Source organism: Kryptolebias marmoratus, linkage group LG16 (assembly GCF_001649575.2).
Source record: "Kryptolebias marmoratus isolate JLee-2015 linkage group LG16, ASM164957v2, whole genome shotgun sequence".
Lineage (NCBI taxonomy): Eukaryota > Metazoa > Chordata > Actinopteri > Cyprinodontiformes > Rivulidae > Kryptolebias > Kryptolebias marmoratus.
The window spans coordinates 8,889,909-8,911,382 of NC_051445.1; the positions used below are offsets into that span (position 1 = coordinate 8,889,909).

General features: G+C 40.4%; 2 protein-coding genes across 3 annotated transcripts in view; one reads left to right on the top strand and one right to left on the bottom strand.

Moving 5' to 3' along the window:
- Positions 1-783: 783 nt before the first annotated feature.
- Positions 784-17,806, bottom strand: gsk3ab (glycogen synthase kinase 3 alpha b). The gene is made up of 11 exons (XM_017415637.3): positions 17,647-17,806; positions 17,364-17,549; positions 10,324-10,511; positions 10,156-10,239; positions 8,755-8,865; positions 5,711-5,841; positions 5,260-5,464; positions 4,558-4,653; positions 4,227-4,413; positions 3,611-3,688; positions 784-2,675 (listed from the first exon to the last, which is right to left on the bottom strand). Exons 2-11 carry the CDS (start codon positions 17,536-17,538, stop codon positions 2,608-2,610), a joined length of 1,323 nt encoding a protein of 440 aa, XP_017271126.1. The 5' UTR covers positions 17,539-17,549; positions 17,647-17,806; the 3' UTR covers positions 784-2,607.
- Positions 17,807-18,362: 556 nt separating this feature from the next.
- The window catches only part of znf526 (zinc finger protein 526), an 8,208-nt gene continuing 5,096 nt past the window's right edge, over positions 18,363-21,474 (top strand). Inside the window, exons 1-5 of one of the 2 annotated variants that reach the window (XM_017415344.3) lie at positions 18,363-18,691; positions 19,010-19,438; positions 19,526-19,698; positions 20,168-20,263; positions 20,379-21,151. In XM_017415344.3, the coding sequence (XP_017270833.1) occupies positions 19,159-19,438; positions 19,526-19,698; positions 20,168-20,263; positions 20,379-21,151 (1,322 nt within the window). In that variant the 5' untranslated portion in view covers positions 18,363-18,691; positions 19,010-19,158. The remainder of the gene's footprint in view (positions 18,692-19,009; positions 19,439-19,525; positions 19,699-20,167; positions 20,264-20,378; positions 21,152-21,474) is intronic. The other variant, XM_017415345.3, reaches the window with a different exon arrangement.

Below are 21,474 nucleotides of genomic sequence, written 5' to 3' on the forward strand. Positions count from 1 at the left end.
TGACGCTGGGACAGTTTCATCACTTTATTAATGAGTTTAATTATTTATACCAACAAACAAAAACAGTCTCTCTCTCTCTCCCTTAATCCCTCCCTCTTCATCTCCTTTATCAAACGGTTCTGCTTCCAATAATGACATTTTTACCCTCTACAAGGGTGATAAAAAGGTTACTGCAAATTTAAAAAAAAAAAGAAAGAAAGAAAAAAAAAGTGCCGTGGATCAAAAGATGGACAAAGAAAAATAACAAAAATAAAAAATTAGTCAGCTCTGTGTGGGAGAATGTTCATGGTCATCCAGCACGCATACAAACATACATTCCCCGCAGCTGTGCTGAAAACTTGCAAAAACTCGCCACCTGTGAAGCAAACACACACACAATACTGAACCCTCAAACCTTCACACTCAGACAGAATGCAAAAACAGTAAACAGTCAGACAAAGGAGATGATACATTTTATCAGGATAGATTCATTTTTTCCTTCACACACACACGCACACATAATCCTGTGCCCCCCATCCAAAAAAAAACAAACAAAAAAAAACTAAATCCCCACATATCCAGAAGCTTGTAACATTCCCTTCACATTGAAGTTTAATGAAAAACTGGAGCTCCGCTAGTTGGCGAGTGTGTGCACCTGCAGACATACAAAACTACTGCTTGGAAAGCACACCAACATCTGGATCAGAGTACAGTATCTTGGATGTGAAACAGTTTAGCTAAAATTTGGATTTGGAAAACAAACAAACAAAAGAAGAACCCAATGAAAGATGAAAAAGATCCCAACCCCCCCTAAAAACACTATACAATAAATAAAACAGTCATGACAACATTAATGGGGGACGAGGAAACGTTTCAATGAGAGGAATGAAGGGAGAGAGAATAAAAATGAAACATTTTGTTCTGTTTTTTCTTTTTTTTTCCCCCCCTCCTGAACAAGGGACTGAAATGAAATCGTATTTACAGACTGCGACTGAGGATAAACAGTCCGGCTTGCTGCTGGGCCGGTCTACTACAGGAAAGAAAATTACAAGAACAGCAATATAATAACAATAATAACAAAAATAACAAAATAAAAGGTACTTGATATTTACAGTTTAGCAGTGGAAAAAAAAAAAGAAAGAAAACAAAAGAAGAGGGGGGAAGAAAGAGGGGAAGCGGGGCAGCAGAGGGGTAAAGATGAGGAAGAATAGAAGAGGAGGCTCCAAAAGCTGTTGGGTTTCAGGGGGTCTGAGCATAATGCCTGGTCAGATTATTAGTTGGGTCGGCTTGAACTGAACACGCACATCTGCGTGTTGGCAAAAAAATTAAATAAATAAGAAAACGGCTCCAAGTGGCTGTTAGCTGTGTGACTCATTCAAGACGAGTTCTGTCCTCCGTTTGGAACAGGAACATGATATGAGGCTGCTTTAAAGGGAGCAGACAAGGGTTCAAACTGACCGCCCGCGTAAAAAACCCTGCACCTGAATCTTTACCATAATTGAGCGGGAACGCAGCATCGTGAACTGACATAATTAATGAAGTGGTTCGTTTGCCCCACAACGCTGTGCAAAACGGTCGAGGAGCGATTCAACTGGAGCCCCAAACCAACGTCTCCCTCTGTGTGACGTTACGTCCCCAGCTGGACACAACCGGCCCCTTCCCGCTTCCCTCCGCTCCCTTTAGACATGTGCAATACTTTACACCAAACACTGGGTTTCCAGCTTATCCGATGAGCTTATTGTGACAAAACTGAAGATGTGTGAACTCCGCTCGGAAAAAGCTTCCTCCCGATCCCATAAAAAGGCAGTTAGGAAGCTGACAAAGGGCTGTGGCGTTCTCACTTTTAATTTAAAACCACCTTTTGATCTAAAAAAGGACACGTTTCATCTCGTATCAGACTCGCAGATTAAAACAATTCCTCAAGTCACCCCCAGTGGTGACCTGAAACTTTTTTTCTGAGCTGATTTCAGGGTAGAAAATGACAGAAGAGCCTCTAGTCTACACACCGGACTGTTTAGCTACGATCAAACACTTTTTACAGCAGAAGTGTGCAATTTTTAACTCCACTAAGAATGATTGTCAACATACACATCAGGACTTAACACGCTACCCTTAGTCTCAACTCCAAAGCCAATCAAATTCAATTAAAACCACTGGCGCTCTGGCCTCACATAAAATTAGCTAATGCAAATAAAATAAACTTAAAACAGAAAGAATAAAAGTCAGGTGTTGATTAAAATATAGAAAATCCATGTAGCATGTGCAAGACTCATCTTCTCGCCATTTTACTCAATCAACAACTTGTTTTTATTCTAACAGTCCACATGAGGGCCAACGAAGGTCTGCAGCTTATATTAAATCAAAGTGCAGCTCATTAAAACAACCCGCAGCCTTTTAAAGCAAGCAGCTGCAGGCGCTGCTTTCTACTGGAACTGGTTAACACTTTAGGGAATGCTGAGTGTTTATGTGAGCATGTCAGGTTATTAGTAGTTTGGTTTTTCTTACTATTTTAAAAGGTTGGAGCCAGGAGTGAGCATAGAGGGAGAGGAGCAAAAAAAGAATTTAAAAAAAAAAGAAAAAGAAAGAAAACAGGGAAGACAAAACAGAAAATATGACAGGGATGGATGCTCAGGTGCTGTTGTTGATGGATCCAGGTGCTGAGCTGGGTTGGGCGGTACTGTCCGACACGCTGCCCTCTGCAGGGGAAGAGACGAAACACACGTTAAACAACCGTTACAAACAAATACAAATGGGGGTTTAATGAAATGAGATTAAATTAAGAAAGTAGCTTTTAACATCTGAGCTTAACACAATCTCAGGGTTACGTTGTAAAAAGTGTTAAGACTTCAGCTGATGCGAGTCCAGAAAACACAACCTGAACCTACACTCACTTTATTAGGTTCACCTGTTTAATTGCTTATTTACACAAACAGCTAATCAGCCAATCACATAACAGCAGCTCAATGCTTTTAGGCACGAAGACAACTTGCTGAAGTTCAAACCGGGCATCAGAGAGGGGAAGAAAGGGGACTTAAGTGACTTTGAATGTGGCGTTGTTGTTGGTGCCAGACAGGCTGGTCTTAGTATTCTAAAACTGCAGATCTGCTGGGATTTTCACATCCAAACATCTCTAGAAGTTAAAGATAATTATCTGAAAATACCCAATGAGCGGCAGTTGTGTGGACAAACACGCCTTGTTGGAGTCAAGAGGTCAGGTGGCAGACAGGCAACAGCAGCTCAAATAACCACTGGTTCCAACCAAAGCCTGAGGAACACCATCTCTGAACACACAACAAGCTGAAGCTTGAACCAGATGGGCTACAGCAGAGGAACACCACACCGGGGGCCACTTCTGTCAGCTAAGAACAGGAAACTGAGGCTACAATTCACACAAGTTCACAAAAGTTTGGAAAAACATTTCCAGGTCTGATGAGTGCCTGTAAACCCTAGAGATGGTTGTGTGTGAAAGTACGCAACTGAACAGGTGCACCTAATCAAGTGGGCGGTGGGTGTAAAAGATGTCTCCCACCTGAACGGAAAAAGATTGTTTTAATTTACTAGTACTGTAGTTTTCCTTCTTTCTTTCTTCAAAGCAGTAAGAATAAGAAAGCAAACAAGCAGCCATATGTACCGTGCGAGGCAGGCGATGTCTGTGCACGAGCGTGAGGAGGAATGAGTGTGGAGTTCAACTGGGGCTGAATAGACAGCTCTGAGTGCAGAAGAAACAGACAAAAGTTTAATTACACAGAAAACCCTGCAAGCTAATTAACATTAACAACTGTTTACATTTCAAGGCAAGGATAATTACCTATTACAAAAAATAAATGCATAGTCTCGTCCAAAACAACTACTAATTTTTTTAAATAATAAAACTATATTATAATAAAAAATAACTATGAGACAAGAAATCAGTACTTTAGATTTTGTTTCCAGGTAATTGGTTTTAAATCTGAAACAGTTAAAAGAAGGAAAACTTTAAATCTTTCATTTATAATGACCAAGTCAATGACATTAATAAAGTTTAGCAAATTTCTTTTGTGACAGTTTTTTCCCCAGCTAAATGCTATCTTTTGTTTTGCTTTAAAGTGCTCTAGATGTAATTAACTGGAAATAAAAGCTGAAATGTTGACCTCTTGTGTCACACTGATCTCTGTTTGTCGAAGCCAAACGGCACAAATAAATACATATAAATGGGCTGTTCTTGTTCTGTGAAAATAAAAGAGAAACGCATGGAGAAGAGAACTGACCAACAGGACTGAAGTTGAATAGGGGCGGCAGTTCTCGCCCGCTGGGCAGGCGGGTGTTGGGCTGGCGCAACTCGTCGAAGAAGGCGTGCGCGCAGGCTTCCAGAGGGGACAGTCTGGAAACGGGGGTGTACTCCAGCAGTCGAGAGCAGAGGGCGATGGCCTCTTGTGGGGTACGAGGCTTAAAGACCTAATGAAACATACGGGAATAAAAGGACAAATGTGTGGACAAACACAGAGGAGAGAATTAAAAAAAAAAAAAACAGAAATAAGGAGGCCCTTTTGTTTCCGGTCACATACAAAAACTGAATGAAACTTCAAAATAAAAGCGTACCTTTGTCCAAGGATGAGCTTTGATCTGGGGGAATTTGAACTCTGTGTAGTTGGGGTTCATCTCCCGGATCTGCTCCCTCGTTGGTGTCCCCAAAACCTGACAGACGGGAAAGTTAAAATCCAGAAATACCAATCACCTCTGTTGATAAACCTCAAAAACATTATTTTCTCTGATGAGTTTTTATTTGTACTTCCAGCCTGTTCTCATCATTACTCCTTTATGTATTTATCTACTTGTTTTTTATTTTTTATTGGTTGTGTTTGTGATGAGTGATTTTCTTGACTAGAATTGAACAGGGCACACAAATATACATCCTTTAGTGTTAAAATTGATCGTTTTCAAGAACTGAGGCATCGAGAGAGACACTAGATGCATCCACAGACAAAAATGGAAGTTGGTACGTCGCTTATTTTTCAAGTTTTGACATGGCAACCCAGTTTTCCATAGCGACCTTACTTATGCCTAGACACATCCATACCGCAAAATGGAAGCTGTTGCAGCGCTCATCTATCAAGTTATTCAGCTCACAAGGTCATGGACAGACGACATTTTCAAGTTCTTTCTTCGTGTTGCGACGGGGGACAAAAACCCTTCAGGTTTGAAAACAATTGATTGTGGGCTGTTTAGATATGTATGTATCAGTGTAACCCAGAATGGGTCACACATGCAGAAAAACAGTTTTACACAGCAGCTTTACTGTACCTTGATGATCTCTACTAGCTGGTCCACACCACTGTCCCCGGGGAAGATGGGCTGGCCCAGCAGCAGCTCCGCTAACACACAGCCAGCTGACCAGATGTCAATGTTGGACGTGTAGTCGGTGGCGCCAAATATGAGCTCCGGGGCACGATAGTACCGTGAGCAAATATAGGACACGTTTGGCTCCCCTCGAACTAACTGCTTTGCACTGGAAAGGGTTAGAGGAGGGAGATGATGAGGAATAACAATAAAAAGATCGGAAGAAAAGTGCAACAAACCTCTCTTTTGTTTGCACAAAAATCACATGTCGATGAAAACAAACAAAGAAACTATTCACAAACTGAAAGCTGAGCCAGGGAAAGACATGGCCACACAAACAACTCGACAAAACATGCAACACAACATACAAACAGTTGTCACTTATACGTGTTTAAAAATGGGATCTTTCACCGACCTGCCAAAGTCACAAAGTTTGAGAATGGCCGTCTCTGGATCTACCAGGAGGTTCTGAGGCTTAATGTCTCTGTGACAAACGCCCTGGGAATGGATATAAGCCAGGCTGCGGAACAGCTGGTACATGTACACCTGAGGACGACACAGAGGAAAAAGTCCATTTTACAGAAAATCAATCGACACCCAAGATAAAAAGCACAAACACCTGAACACAGATCAGCTTACTGATGACTCTCAGGGGGAGTCAGAGCAGCAAAACAAGCAGTTATATTTACGGCAAGATGTGCAAAATTCAGTTTGATTTAAGGCTTCTTTGTTCTCATTTATCAGATAGCAAGTTAATAACGTTTTTTCAATCACAGTGGCTCAAAAATGATGAAATACAGACAAGAGCAAAATGGCAAAGATTTATTACATTTACCCCACTATAAACACAGTAAAATTAGGGCAGTAAAATTAGAGCAGATAGACTTAATTAAATGATTCACTTCTTTAAAAGTCCTAATGGTTAAAACCAGTCTTTACTGCTGGTTTGATGACTTTAACACGAGAAGAGATTATTGCAGAGGCTAAAACAAGAGCCGGATATGCTCACAGAAGACAGAAACAAAATGCAACCACAACAAGGCAAACATGTAAAAAGTAAAGATTTTATCAAAAGCACCACATAAATTTGTTGCAGGACTACCACAAAAAGACAGAGACCTTTAAATCTATTTTTTCATTAGGGCCTGAAAGAAAAGTGGCCAGACTGCCACTTGGTTTATGGGAAATATGCCCTCTTAGATGGTTTTAAGACTTTCAGCCGTGAGCCGTTTATATTTAGTGCAAAATAAGATGCATAGTATAAATGATCTTTAACATTATATGACAACATTCTTTATTACATGGGTGTAGTTTTCATTTTCTGAATACATCTAATTTTAAAACTTTGGTTATAAAACAGCATTTTATGATAGCACTTAGGATGCAGGGTTCACATTAGCATAGTTCTGTAGAAAAATAAAAGCATTCAGGGATGATCTAGAACAGGACAGGTGAGCTGATTTATACATCTAATACTTCCAGCAGCAGGACCTCCAGGTAGACTGGACTCCTGCCCAGGAGAGGAACGGACTGCTTAAACTGAAGACATCCCTGCTCCTGTTTTCTAGAACCTCCTGAGCCTTCCTCCCTGGAGAAGACATGGAAGGAAAACTCACATCCTTAATGCTTAATGTCTTCCTGCTCTCCCACTGACAGGCTGATACCAGAGGTGGGTGCATCACTCCAGCCTGCTGTTAGTCAGGATACGCTTTTAAAACAACTCTGCGCTTCTGCTCTCCTTGAGAGACAAAAGATAAACTTGTACTATCCCTTAATATTGAAGTTAAAGTCACTGTGTTTCACAAAAGAAAACAAACGTACGCCTCTAAGAAATCTGCTAAAAAATTTGTTCTTTAATTAATTTGTTCCTTCTGGGATATTTTACAAACGTGGTGGAACAACACAGCGGAGGCGCTGTAATAACTGAGGATATAAGCAGCTTGTTCTAAACTAATTGAAAGAAAAGTTGTTTTTGCATGATGTAACACTGTTTACGTTTTAGTTTTAAATATTATTATTGTATTTTTGCCAAAAGAACCCTAAATAATACAGTATGAAAAAATCAAGAGCCATTATGACTGGGTCCTCTGTTTCTGTCACACAAGTCCTACTTCTAGTGCGACATAAAGGTGAGCGTCAAAAAAAGCCTGCAGTAGCATGTTTCTACACCAAAATAGCACAAGGGCAAAAGAATCAAAGGCATGTGACCACCTTCATCTAACTCTTTTGACATTTGTCCTTAAATGTGTGGACAAATTTTATTTGAGTTTGACTTTCCTGACCTAAATTCAAGTATGCACCCTTTCAGTGAAACTGAGAAACGTGGGCGGAAAGCATCTTAAAAATGACAAACGACTACTGTCGTCATCGTCGCAATTATCGTCATTATTACCCACATGGTGCTGTGACAGCAGGCTGGACAGATTACGGAGCGATGACAGAAAAGATGACTGAGAAACGACAGCTGTTACCAAGGGGGCAGAGAGGAAAGAGGAAGCTTGACGAAGACCAAAAGGAGGAGAAACATGACAAAAAAAACAAAACCAAACATGAGAGCGCAGGAAACGGGAGGCAATCTGTAACAGAAGTGTGTCACCGTGGGAAGGAGGGATGCCAGGGAAGAAGGAATGAGAGATCAGCGTGCGTCTGAAAACCTCAGGGGAGCAGCAGGCTGAGGTGGGGAAATGGGCCATGAGACAGCTGTAATGTCCCCTCTGCTGCATTGTATGCCGTAAACACACCAACACCAACACGAGAACCGTTTTAGCGAGGGTATTGCAAACGATTATCTCCCATGGGCCCATCTTTTTATTTTCCTGCTTTCATTATCCTGAAACACCAAGCTGCCTTTGAATATAAACACACCGAGAGGCTTCTTCCGTCTGAGGGCAATTATTCAGTTCCTGCTATTGTCCCTTCTCCAACCGAAAAGAGGGAAATTAGGAGTCAGATTTAGAAAATATGATATCCAGAACTCAAAAGCACAGATTTAAGACCCCATTGTATAACACTTTCAAGCAAATTAATCTTTGGTGCATTTCTTTAAAAAATAAAATGAATAAAATCATAAACGTGGTGCTATTTTATCAGATTTCAGCCGTTCTCAAAACCTTGAACAACACTTACAGCTAAAATTTTTTTTTTTTTCCTGGTGCTTTAATTTCCACATCATCTCCAAATAGGAACAATTTCAGCTTTAGTAGAACAACCAGACAGTGAGAAGAACAAAACCCTGACAAGCACATGGATTAAACATAAGTTTTTCCAGAATCAGAAAGACCCGACAAAATATTCTGCCACTAAAATTTTCACTAATTAGATCTGAGAATGAGGCATAAATGATCTGAAAGAACTTTTTAAAGCCTTCAGTGGCATCATGAGTGGGGGAAATGCAACCCGGGAAAACAGCTGGCAGTGTGTGTGTGTGTGTGTGTGTGTGTTTATTTTTCCTTTACTCACCTTAACATAGATGATGGGGATGGTGGTCTTGGCCTTGTTGAAGTGCCGAGCCACCCTGTACACAGTCTCCGGGACATAATCCAGCACAAGATTCAAATACACCTCATCTTTCTGATAAAAAGAACAAAAAACAGGACTGTTAACACCAGGTGGATGGGAATGTAAGCGGTTTTTCTTTTTTTAAGCCAATTTCCTGCATTCGCTGCAGTCTGGAGTACCAGGAAAGTTCACAAAGAGCACTCCGAAAGGGCACACATTTTGGTAGCATTCACTCCAAAGTTGTTTACCTCAGTTCTGAGCCCCCCATACACAAGCTTTTTTTATTTTTAGGAAGCTTTTAGGGAATTAAAGTTTTCTGGAAACCCATGTACATAAAAGCAGAGGCGTGTATGTGATTGGGGTGACAGGGGTTTTCAGGGTTGGGGCTGGCAGGTGAGAAAAACCATTAGTGGGGTCAAAACTCCTCGTGTTTTTCATCTGTTGTCGTCTGTGGTTAAAATGCTCCCATTTTATTGCTTCAGTCTTTATGCCACAGGTTACACGCAGTGATGTGATATACAATTGGCTCAAAGTATTACAGAACCCGTGTCTGACTTTTTGTCCAACTCATCTTGTCTGTACTGGTTAATGTGACTACTGACAAAAAAATACAACTTTTGGTGTCTTCAAAAAGTGAAAAAAAAAAAAGAAAGAAAACCATACCCAGCATTACATATTCACTGGTTATCTCTAGAGTACAATAAGAAAAGAAACTTAACTAATGCTTTATTACTGTTATTACTTTAAATTATGTCTTGCTATTTTTAGAGCTCATAATACATTTAAATTTTAATTAGTTTATTTTGAAGACAAAGGATTGAGAAGTTACTGTAAATAATTGCTTTGGTAAATATATTTAGGTGAAGCAGTGCCTAAAGGAAGATTATTCAGACTGACACCAGCACAATACATACAAAAACAGAGTTATATTGATTTTGGTCAAAGTGATTCTTTGTCATTTCAGTTGAGTTTTCTTTTCTTATGCCTTGTGTTGATTAGGAACCAAATTAAGGCCACTTAAAGCTTGATATACGGAAAATAATAAAAATTTAAAGTGCATACAGATCAAAGTTATAAACCAATAATCAGTTTGCTTATCTGTGATGTCAAAGGTCCACATACAACTTTTTGACCTTTTAGAAATAAATAAAAGTGTCACAGTTGGCTGTCGTAACATTTCAGTCAATGATCTTTAATCCCCACAACTCTAAATAAATGATCTACTGAACAATCAACTTGACTTCAACATGGACATGAATCATCAGTGACGCATGAGATGGTAATCATTCCCCAGGCACGGGAGGACGCGGCTCCTTCTAAACTCTTAATTCAATATTAAATATCAGCTCCGTTCATACACACCTTCTCTCCACTCGAGTAGAAGAAGTAGCGTAGCCTTACAATGTTGCAGTGGTCCAATTTCCTCATAATTTGCAGCTCTCTATTCTGAAATGAAGGAAAAGAACAAAGGAGTAAGAGAAACGTTTGAGTATAAAACACTTTGAACAAGTAAGCCTGCTTATACATTACCTTAAACCTTTTGTCTTGGAGAACTTTCTTAATTGCCACCATCTCCTGAGTGTCAATGAGGCGGGCCTGGTAGACCACTCCAAAGGAGCCATTTCCTATGACCTTTATGTCTGTGTAGGACACTTCCTGTGGGCGATCAGGGCCCTGCCCGGGCGTGGCTACCACCGTCGTCACTTTGCCACTGTCTCCTGTGGATGACAGAGCAATTATAACCTGTCAAAGAGCGTACTGATTACAAAGGAATGTTGCCTCACAACTAAAACTCAACTATTAACAGTTCAATCACACTGCTAAATTAATTTTTTTTGTTGAGAAAATAATGTCACAATGGTAAACACTGAGGGATAAAACAACCACCTCCAATGAAGCTTTAGAACCAGCATTTCTTCAAATCATTATACCCCGTCTGGTAGCTTCTGGGACTTCACTGACTGGTAATGAGCGACTGATACTTCCTGCAACACTCCACCTGCTCCCCTGGGTGGAACGGGGCTAAATCCTTTCAATATGGAGACACGCGTGAGACCCAGCACCACAAGGTCCAAGACCACTGACGTTTAATTCAGCCCACGTTTGACCTCTTCATCTGAGTGTTGTCAAGTATTAATCCCTGGCAATCGATGATGCAAATTCGCCCGAGAAGCTGAGGGGCTGCTGTTTGTGTATTTGGAAGAAGAGGTGCAGAGGGAGCAGGATGGTGACACATCCTGCCACAAAAGAACAAGCTATTCAGTTTGTGCTTGATAAGAAAGCAACCTTGAATGAGCAACTACAATTTAGCAACAAGCCTAAAAAAAACAAAGAGAGCAATCTGAACTAGCCAAAATCTGTACAGATCTCTTGAAAGAAGACAAAGCCCAAAAGTTGCTTTTAGTTCTGGTTGTGTAGATTTAACAAAACTTTCAAAGATGTTTCTATAATAGAGTTATTTGATAAATTGTTTAAACTTGAGCAATTATAATTACAATATCATTGTGGCCTTTAACATTAACAGCAAAAATCCAACATCAGTATTTACCAAACATGATTTTTTTATGTTTGTTCTGAAACATTTGCTTATTTTATAACACAAAAACAGTTTTTGAAGAATGGTTAAATCTGCAACCAAAAACCTTTTTTTTGACCACTATGTTTGCACACACAAGGTCACTGAAGTTTCACCAGGACTAGAAATTTAAAAAAAAAAAAAAAAAAAACAGAACTAAAAATGAGAACATAAACTGTTCAGTAAGCAATTACAGAACACGTTACAACTGTGTTAAAAGGCATATTGATGTGGAAAAAAAAATAAAAAATTGATATGGAAGAACTGACAAAGTAAATAGGAATGTACAAGTTCTTGTAAAGAGGTAGAAGCTTCCCTGGGTGATACAGTAATACTAATACTAGTAAATGTTGTTTAAACTCCTCGCAAAACAGCCCAAACTTGACAGTTTTATAAATGAAATCCATGTTTCAAGAAGACTTTACCTGAAGGATATTAGGCGAGTGCCAAGCCTGTCAGGCTAATAATTCACCTCATGTAAAAGTAAAATGCTCGAGATGTAACCCATTCTGACAGCCCCACTTACGGTCAAGTAGCTGCGTGGTGGTGTGTGCCTGTGTGATCTGACAAATGGGAAGCAAAAAAAAAAAAACACAAGGAGGAGCGGCGCAGCAGATAAAAGGCCCACTGCCAGAGAGCTTGTCAGGGCCTGCGATAACATTGCACGGACAGTAGCACACCCAGAGGTAAAACCATTTTCTGTGCTTGCTCAACTCGCTTGTCTGAACAGGACCCCTCCAGATTTCTAGTATGTTTTTATGTTTCAAATGGTGTCACAAAGTTTTTCAACTGCTATCACTTGAACTAAAATTATGAAAGGATTTCACGTTTTTAAACATTTGAGAACGAAGTTACTTCAAGGTGCTGTATATTTCCACGTTTAGGCCATCAGGAAAGATCCCCCTGAGATTTAGCTCAGTCTGTGTGTGGGGTTTTCTCTATCACAGCTCCATGAAACACGGATCCTTTTGGATTTCATTTCTGCGTCACTCCCACCTCTCTTTTTAAACAAATGAAGTCAGGGGGGAGCCCATTAAATATGGAGCAGTTGTGGCATGACAGTGTCCTGAATAATAAATGCAAAGATGAGCGCTGTCTGCCCAGCTGTCAGTGAGCAGCTTTGGTTTCCAACACGCCAACACAGGTCTGATGAGTAAAAGAAAAAATGATGAGCGGAGTGACTTTCATTACACCTACACTTAATGTAAAATCACCCCGGAGCTTTTTTGTAAGTGTAAAACTCAAGCACTTTTTAGTTGATAAAAAAAAATAAAAAATTGTCAGATCAGTGATAAATTACAACTAATATTTTATCATTAGTGGCCCTTTAGCGCCTTAGCTGACAGTGTTTGATGATGTATTTCTACCAGGAGGACATAGATAAATTACTCTAAAGCTATTGGTGCTTTATAATTCACACACCTGCAGGTTTCCTCTTCTTCAGAGTACAAACTACCTCAACTGAGTTGACATCAGAGTCACGTAACATGTGACGTCCTGCTAATTCTGATGTATCAACACATACCTGCCTTTGCTGATTCATGTCCCAAAAAGGTGCTCTATTATTTCCAAACAGGAAATCCACTCACCACACCGGGTGGAAATCACTGGCATCAATTTTACTGAAAGGTAAACAAGAGGCCAGAAACTAATGTGGCAACCCTTGAGTCAGAGTATGAAGAAAAACTGAACTAATGAAAGGGTTTCTGTGTGGATTGGCCGTGACTCACAAAAACCAACAACCTTTAAAAAAGGTACCATCACTGAAATGAACGTATATTATACGAGTTCAGATACAGGTGTGTGAGGAAAAAAAAACAAGAAATTAAAGGGGGCAGATTAAATTCAAAACTGTGTGAAAGCGCCTACGTTTAGGTAGAGTCAGAGTTTCCAATTAGGCTGCGAGTTATTTTTCTTTTTCAAACAAAAATATAAGGCAATCAACCAATCAGTCAAAACGAAATTGCCTTTTACAGGTGAAGTGAAAAAATACGATCTCAGCAGAACAGCATCTGGCACCAAGAGAACACTGTGTCCCCACTTCAAGAAAAAAGGGGAAAAAAATCTGTGAATGTAGCAAAAATTAAGCTTTTATTCTATAATAAGGCTATATACTGAAGCCATTTTTGCATAAATAAAAATGTAACTACAGCAGAGTTTCACAAGCATTTAAATAAGTATTAAAAGTTTGACAGCTCAAATAAAAAATATTTATTAAACTGCTCATCCTTTTTCTAAATAATCAAATAAACAGATGGTTTATTGATTCCTGGCAGTTGTTTTTGACACGATGACAATAACGCTGACAGTTACTGATGTTTTCTTTTATGCTGCGACACAAGTAAACATTAGTCTAACAACATGCTTTTAAACCACTACGAATAAACGTGATGATCACAGCATAGAAATCGTGTTCATAAAAAGCGTGAACAGTTTAAACGTCCCAGTTCACGACAAAAAAAAGGGGGCAGAGGAAACCTACACCTTCCAAGACTTTCACTCAAGGAACCATCAGATTTAAGGAAATAAACCGAATGCCAAAAGGAAATGAGGGAGTTCATTTAATTCACTTACATAACCAGCATTAACAGCTGCACAGTCTGATAAGAACTCATAGCATCTTTTTCAGGGTTTAGATTGTCTTCATTTAGTATTCTGTCATTTTTTCCCCAACAGATTAAAGAAATCTCACAAAGCACTGTGAAATACTTATAATTAATTACATTTTCTGTTGTGTTTTAAATGATGTGGAAACAAAGGCTACAATGAGTGAATTTCCTCCTCTGTCACTTCAGTACTAGTTTATGTAGTTCTCTGTAGTAACTACAGTAACATTATAACCCATCACAGTCTCTTCTGAGATGCCTATATGCGTATTTTTTGCTGATCAACGACAAGCTTGAGTAATGGCAGCCTGTATAAGTGAATAAATGACACTTGCACGTTGGTTAACAGATGTAGATTGTGTTATTCTTTAGTTCTTACATTTTCAAGCCTTGTCTCATACAACAGAGCATGCACCAGTGACAGGAAGCTACTAAAGGTCTGGTATTTTATTGGGAAACACGTTTGACAGGATGTTAAAAACAATCCCTCCAAGACAACCCACGAAGCTGCAACTATAGGTGGTAACATTCCTCCTGCCTTTCAACAAAAATATATACATATAGTATTTCAGCTGAAGAAAGCACTGTGTTACCATACATTTGTTACTGAACGTGTTTCACAAGCTGCAAGGTCAATTATAGTACTTCTGCTTAGTAATCCAGGTATCTATAATACAACTCCAAATAATTTGTAACGAATGCATTAGTTGTCGTTTTTGTTGCCACATGTTGATCAAGAACAATTGTCTCACTGCTGCCCCAATGCCATAAACTACTGAGTAATTTCATAATTATCATGAGTCATTTTAATATACTCTGACCACCTTTCCAAGATGAGAGGACGTTGCCCAACTTAAAAACACCAACCATCAGACTGATTTCACACCCTAAGCAGAAGTAAGAGAGGAGCCAGGCTTTGTGCCCTTCTTTTTCTCATTTTTTGCATTTGTCACTTCACTATTTCAGCAGGTTTTATGTGTATAAACTAGAGACGCACCAGTTAAAACTCTGCAGGCCAATACAGATTTCCAGTTTTTGTACACCTCTGAGCTGCCATAAACTTCCAACTCTGCACATTTAAGTTTAGGTCTGAGAAAGCACTCCAGTTCAGATGTCCAGTTGTCTTTGATTTGATTTGTTAGGACTGCCAAAACCTATCTTACTGAGAATCTACACATGCATAATGTTTAAAGTATATTAAATATATATACAAGTACACCAAATATTTTTAATTATTTTCATAAACAGCACCAAATCATGGAGCTTTCCCTCTCTGTATCTGGGAATCTACAAATAATATCCTTCAGATTCAAAGGACCGACTAATTGTTCCACCCATCCATCTTCCACCTCTTATCTGTGGTCGGGCTGCGGAGGCACCAGGTACGGGAGGAAAACTCAGACCTCCCTCTCCCCAGCGACACTCTCCAGCTCCTCCTGGGGAATCCCAAGGCGTACCCAGGTCAGAGAGGATACGTAAACCCTCCAGCAAGTTCTGGGTCTGCCCCGAGGTCTCTTTCCACTTGGACATGCCCGAAAAACCTCCAAAGGGAGGTGTCCATCCTAATCAGATGCCTGAGCTACCTCAACTGACTCCTTTTGATGCGAAGAAGCAGCGGCTCTACTCTGAGCTCCCCCTGAATGTTGAAGCACCTCACCTTTTCTCTGTGGCTGAGCCTGGCTGCCCTACGAAGGAACCTCATTTCAGCTGCTTGTGTCCAGCATCTTATTCTTTCTGTCATGATCCAAACCTCATGACTGTAGGTGATGGTTGGAATGTAGATGGACCAAAAAAATCGAACGCTTTGCCTTTCGACTCAACTCTTTCTTCACCTGACTAAAATTCTGGCACAATAACTATAATGTTACTAAGTTTTGACTGTCCAGTACAAGCCAATCTAAAGCATAAAATCTTGAGCTTATTAATACCAACGCACAGCTAAATGAGACCTGACTTGAGTATCCACCAAGTCCTTACAGATTCAGCATATCAACAAATTCAAGGAAGAGTTGTTAGAATTGTGAAGAAAGTATCATGTTTTAGCTACTGAGATAAAAAAGTAGGGTGCTTATATAGCTTCATAAGTAATGAGGTCTTTTTAAAGAATGGTTTCTACTTTACTTCTCTGTAAACTAGACGACTTGTTAGACATGTAGTTATGTTAAAGTCTAGCTGTCTTTATTTTTCCTCCATGGAGCCAGACTTTCTTCTAATCTTTTAAAGTAGTCTTGAGCAACATTTCTTCGGGCTTTCTGAAAGCCTCTCAAAGTTTTTTCTGTCTTGTACCTAAACATTTCAGGAAAAATGTTTTTTTGTTTTGTTTGTTAAAGTGGTTTTTTCTCTCTCTCTCTCTCTCTCTCTATATATATATATATATATATATATATATATATATATATATATATATATATATATATATATAACAGTTTGACAAACAAATAAGTATTTTAGCACCAAAAAGGTAATTCCCAAAGAGCTATTTACTGAAATTCCAGCCTACAGTAGACAAACTAATTTCCCAGGTCCTGTGAGTCAGATCTTTGTTAAATTATTTTTGCTTAAGTTCTTAAAGAAATGACTTTCAGATCTATCACTATCTATCTGTTGTAGAGTTTTTTTTTTTGTCTGACATTTCTTTTGTCTTCCCCTTGTACGCTTCACTCATTTTTGGTACACTACAAAATATGCCATGATATTCTGATACAAGGACTGGAGTGAAAAAGTGAGTGGGAAAAGCAGCTAAAGTTCAAAGACAAACTTTAAACGACCTTTAAAAAGCCCAAGGAACTATTGATCAAGTCTGGTTTAGGGAAAACAAACTATGAAGAACATAGGGGTGGTTTAAAACTTTTGCACTGTGCTGAACGCGCTTACTCGAAGTCATTAATGTGACATAATTTGCCTTAGAATTCGTTCAAGTGTGAAACTGTTAAGTATTACTAATTCGCCCGAGTGAAACAAAAAGTATCGACGAAAGATCAGCCAAAACTGGGGACAAGAGCAACAAACTCAGACCAGATGATTTTCTGAACTGATCTGTTAGCAAGCCAGTTTTCACAAAAATTAATAATATTATAAAGGTGGGTTAATACGGTTTCTAATCCTAAATCATAACACTATAGCAATCTTATAATAATACCCTATAAATATGTATAATATGAATGATTAGATAAATACCAGCGGGTTACTTAAAGCTTTTCTTCACCAGAGCTAACATCGTTAGCTCTGAGATGAAAGCCCTTGATCGCAGCAGCTAACGGCTAACTCGGTTAGCATCGCGACAGCAATCGGCTTTAAAAACAGCCCCATATTATTAAATAAAACACAATTCGAGTGTTAATATTAAGCAACTAGGACGGACAAATCATTAACGCGTAAATAAAACTTACTAGGCAGTTTCAGATTCCCAAAGCTCGTCGAGCCGCTTCCACTGGCTTGTGAAGCCCCAGTTTTTCCTGTCGAGCTTCCGCCGGCTACTGCCGATCCGGCACCGGCTGCAGCAGATCCGGGAGCTCCGGGAGGCTCAGCGAATGAGCTGGTCCTGGCCCGCCCGCTGCCGCTCATATTTGTGTGAACTAAAGCCGGGGCAGAAATGACTGTTCAGAGCGAGAACACGGGAACACACTTCGCCATGTAAATGTGTGTTTAAAAATTTGTAATAAATACACTTACAGCGTTCAGTACAGGTTTCCCGTCTCCCCCTTTCTTCCTCTGTAGAACAGTGATGGTGGGGGGACTGGGGAGTTGACGCACGACGACGTAAAAGTCGCAAGGGAACATGGGAAATTGAGTTTTTGGTGGCTTGAGTGTTTTACATTGAAAAATAACCATAAAAAACTCCGTTAAAGAAGCCACAATGCTGTAAACGCTCTTTATGCTGTAAACGTTCTTTTAGTTAGCTTTTATAAATAATAAAACAGACTCATTTGTACGATGATTATAAGAAATAAAAATAATAAATGAAATAATAGAATTGCAGTCATTAGTCCTTAAAGACCCAACTATAAATAAATTGAGTTAATATTGTTTACTGCGAAACTGTTCATTAAAAAAAGAAATGTTTGTTTTTATTATTTTTTGTTAAACTAAGGTGAAAAACAAACATACAGAAACCAGTTTCTCAACTATCTGAAAAGTGCTGGCTTCTGGAGACACAAACATTTGACATCAGCTGTGACATCTCAGCCTCTTTAGCTGTAATTTATTTTTGTGACACTTAAAGGGTTTAATTATATCATAACGTGGGGAGAATAGTTTGTAACATAACATTGCTAATGAAATTCAGCGGATAATAATTAAAAAACTACACTTCCCATCATTAAAGCGCACTGTTTGATTGACAGTACACCTGTCCAATCACAGCATCCGAAATACGAACGACTACCGCATTGGGCGGAGCATTGTGTATCACAAGAATGAGGCGGTCGGCGGGTAAACGTTACATTACCTGCTTTGTAATGTAAATGAAACGAACACAATATAGGTTTGTTTATTTTTGTTAACGCTACCTGTCGCAAAGGACTAACAGAAACGCCTGTATGAACCACGAGTGACGAGTACGCGAAGGACTGTCCAACCGGAGTAAATGAGCGGTAAGGGGAAAAGAAGGGCCCGCCGTCGAAGCCGTTGAGCTGCGGGGAAAAGTGGGTAGCGCCGCCTGACGGACCGCCCGATAAACCGGCCGCCGCTGTCAGGAAACCGCGGTGCCGAGAAACAGGTCTGCTTCTTCCGAGGGAGCGCCGCCAACAGCTCTCCATACGCTATCACACATTGTAAACAAAAATTGCGAATTTAATTTGGAGGGAAATTAAGGATTAGTTAGCTTCTAGCTTTAGCTGGAGCTATGGTGTTGGCGACAGAGGCCTCTAATTTATCTAAAGGCTGCTTAATGTTACTCTGAACGTCTCTATGTGAACGCCCCTGGGTATATCTGATTGTTATTTGGTACTTTTAGAGTTCAAATTATTTATAAATGAGAGATTACACATTTTGGGACATGACGTCAGCAATTCTAATGCCATTTTATTTTCTGCAGGTGTGCTCCTATCCTGACTTTGAGGATGGCAGAGGTTGTTTCTATCATTGGATCCTACAGTGAAGTTTCACCTTAATCCACTTCCCTCTTACTTGCTACACACATCCTCCTATGATATACTCCCAATCAAGGCACACAGACACCCTGTCATGATGGCTGAGGAGGGGCAGGAGGAGGCGGCGAGCATGTATGTGGAGCACCAGTACATGTGCAGCGAGTGCCAACAGCTCTTCAACACCCTCGAAGAGGTGCTGGTCCACCAGCAGATCCACACGGGCCAGGACATGGAGGGCGAGGCCGTCACAGAGCTGGGGCAGAGTCAGCAGTACCAGTGCTTGGAGTGCGGGAGCCTCCTTGTCAATGCAGAGGAGCTGCTGCAGCATCAGGAGATGCACATGAGAGAGGCGGGGATGGAGGTGGAGCAACAAGGTGAAAGAGATGAACAATGCAAACGTTTCACGCTAAAATATAAGACAGAGAGATGCACTAACACCCCTGTTTCTGACTGTTCATCAGAGCTGTGTGAGGTTCTGGAGATGGAGGGAGCCACCGCTGATGTTCAGGGTTCAGGACCTGTTCAGTACCAGTGTCTCGACTGTCTGGCTCTGTTTGACTCGCCTGAGACCTGGCTGGAGCACCGGCGGACCCACAGCAGGAGCAGCACACATAGTAACACAGAGACAACTACAGTAAGGACCAAAACACTAACCTGGTATCAAAAGACTAATCAGCAGCCAGCTGATCTGTGTGACTGGACTAGGTACTAAGTTACTGAAAAAAATTTCTAAAATAATGTTGTATTATGTAACTACACACTACAAATATTATTATTTATGTGTTTCACAATATCTATTTTGGAGTGTTGTTTTATTTTGCTGTCAGTTAATCAAATGTCGATGTGCTGGTTAAAGCAGTTTTATTGCATGATTTTTCATGACTGAACTTTTATAAAGTCTTATACTGGTTATTGGCTACATTCCTTATGTTTAAACATCATCGGTACATCGCAGTTCATCGCAGATCGCCTCCAGAAAGTAAAAGTGTATTATTAAGCCTCTGAATGCCTTTGGACTAATTATGACTGTAATGTTGTTTGAGAAAGCACAGGTTTAAGTCTTGGGCAGTGCATTAACTCCTGTTTTTGCTCTTGTGTAACAGGAGTATGTGATCCAGCCGGACGGCTCGGTCGCTCCTCTAAACAACGTGCAGAACTTTGTGCTGAGTGAGCAGCAGGCTGGGGAGATCTTGGCACAGGTATTTTGATTTAAACCTGTAATAAAACATGAATTTTTTTTTTCTGATAGTCCAACTCATTATTGTGTTTGTCATGTTCTAGTTTTCATCGAAACCTTTTATTGGTGTTTTCCAGGTTCTTGCTCACCAGAAGCAGCAACAACAACAACCAAAGAAACATTCTTCTGTCCCTAAATCCCCCCGCTCCTACCTGCTGCCCCCCATCACTCCGGCTCCAGGCTCTGCCACCATGCACCTGCAGATCCTCACAGCTCAGGCCTTGGCAGACAGCTCCACCTCTCCAAGTCAGCACCGCTTCAAGCAGCCCCCTCTGCTGTGTGTAAGCCAGACCTCTCCAACAAAGCCTAGGGTCCTGGAGAACGGCGTTCAGAGACTCGAGCTGAGGCTGGCCCCCGCTGTGCACGCCGAATACCAGCAGCAGCAGCAGACCGAGCTGGTGGTCATCCACCCTTACGAATGCTCAGAGTGCTCGCTTCTCTTCCAGACCCCGGAGGACTTCCTTCAGCACCAAGGAGAGCACTTCCTGGGCCAGGACAAAGAGGGTGGAGGGCGGGGGGTCATGACTGGCCTTGAGGAGATGCGAGGAAGGGACGACTCTGCGGAAAAGATGGAGGACATGAGGAGCAGAGGAGCGGAGAAGAAAGCAGTGGTGCGTTCTAAGGCCCTGCAGTGTGAGCTCTGCAGCCGCACCTTCACCTCAGTCAACCGGCTGACTGCTCACCAGCGTGTGCACGAGGAGGGCACGCACAAATGTCCAGACTGCGGCAAGGTGTTCAAGAAGGCCACATCACTGCAGACGCACATGCGCACACACTCAGGTGTCGCACGCTATCTGTGTGTGGACTGTGGTATTGGCTTCACCACTGAGATGACTCTCATCATGCACAGGTAAACACTCTGTAACAACACATTATTTATTATTATTATTATTATTATTATTATCACCCGCTGCTGAAAGGCGGGGGATAATGTCTTTGTGTTTGTTTGTTTGTTTGTTGTGTTAGAGAAATATATCATGAACCACCGAATGGCTTTTAATGAAACTTTAAGAACGTAATTATTGGATGTACAGGTGCTGGTCATAAAATTAGAATATCATGAAAAAGTAGATTGATTTCAGTAATTCCATTTAAAAAGTGAAACTTGTATATTATATTCATACATTACATACAAACTCATATATTTCAAATGTTTATTTCGTTTAATTTTGA

What these genes read in the sequence shown, in the direction of transcription:
- gsk3ab (XM_017415637.3), bottom strand. Translation starts at nt 17,538, where the DNA reads ATGAGCGGCAGCGGGCGGGCCAGGACCAGCTCATTCGCTGAGCCTCCC. An exon ending in TCTACTCGAGTGGAGAGAAG is followed by an intron (nt 8,866 to 10,155) that starts GTGTGTATGAAC and finishes TCTTTTTATCAG; the next exon opens with AAAGATGAGGTGTATTTGAA. An exon ending in ATTCAACTTCAGTCCTGTTG is followed by an intron (nt 3,689 to 4,226) that starts GTCAGTTCTCTT and finishes TTCTGCACTCAG; the next exon opens with AGCTGTCTATTCAGCCCCAG.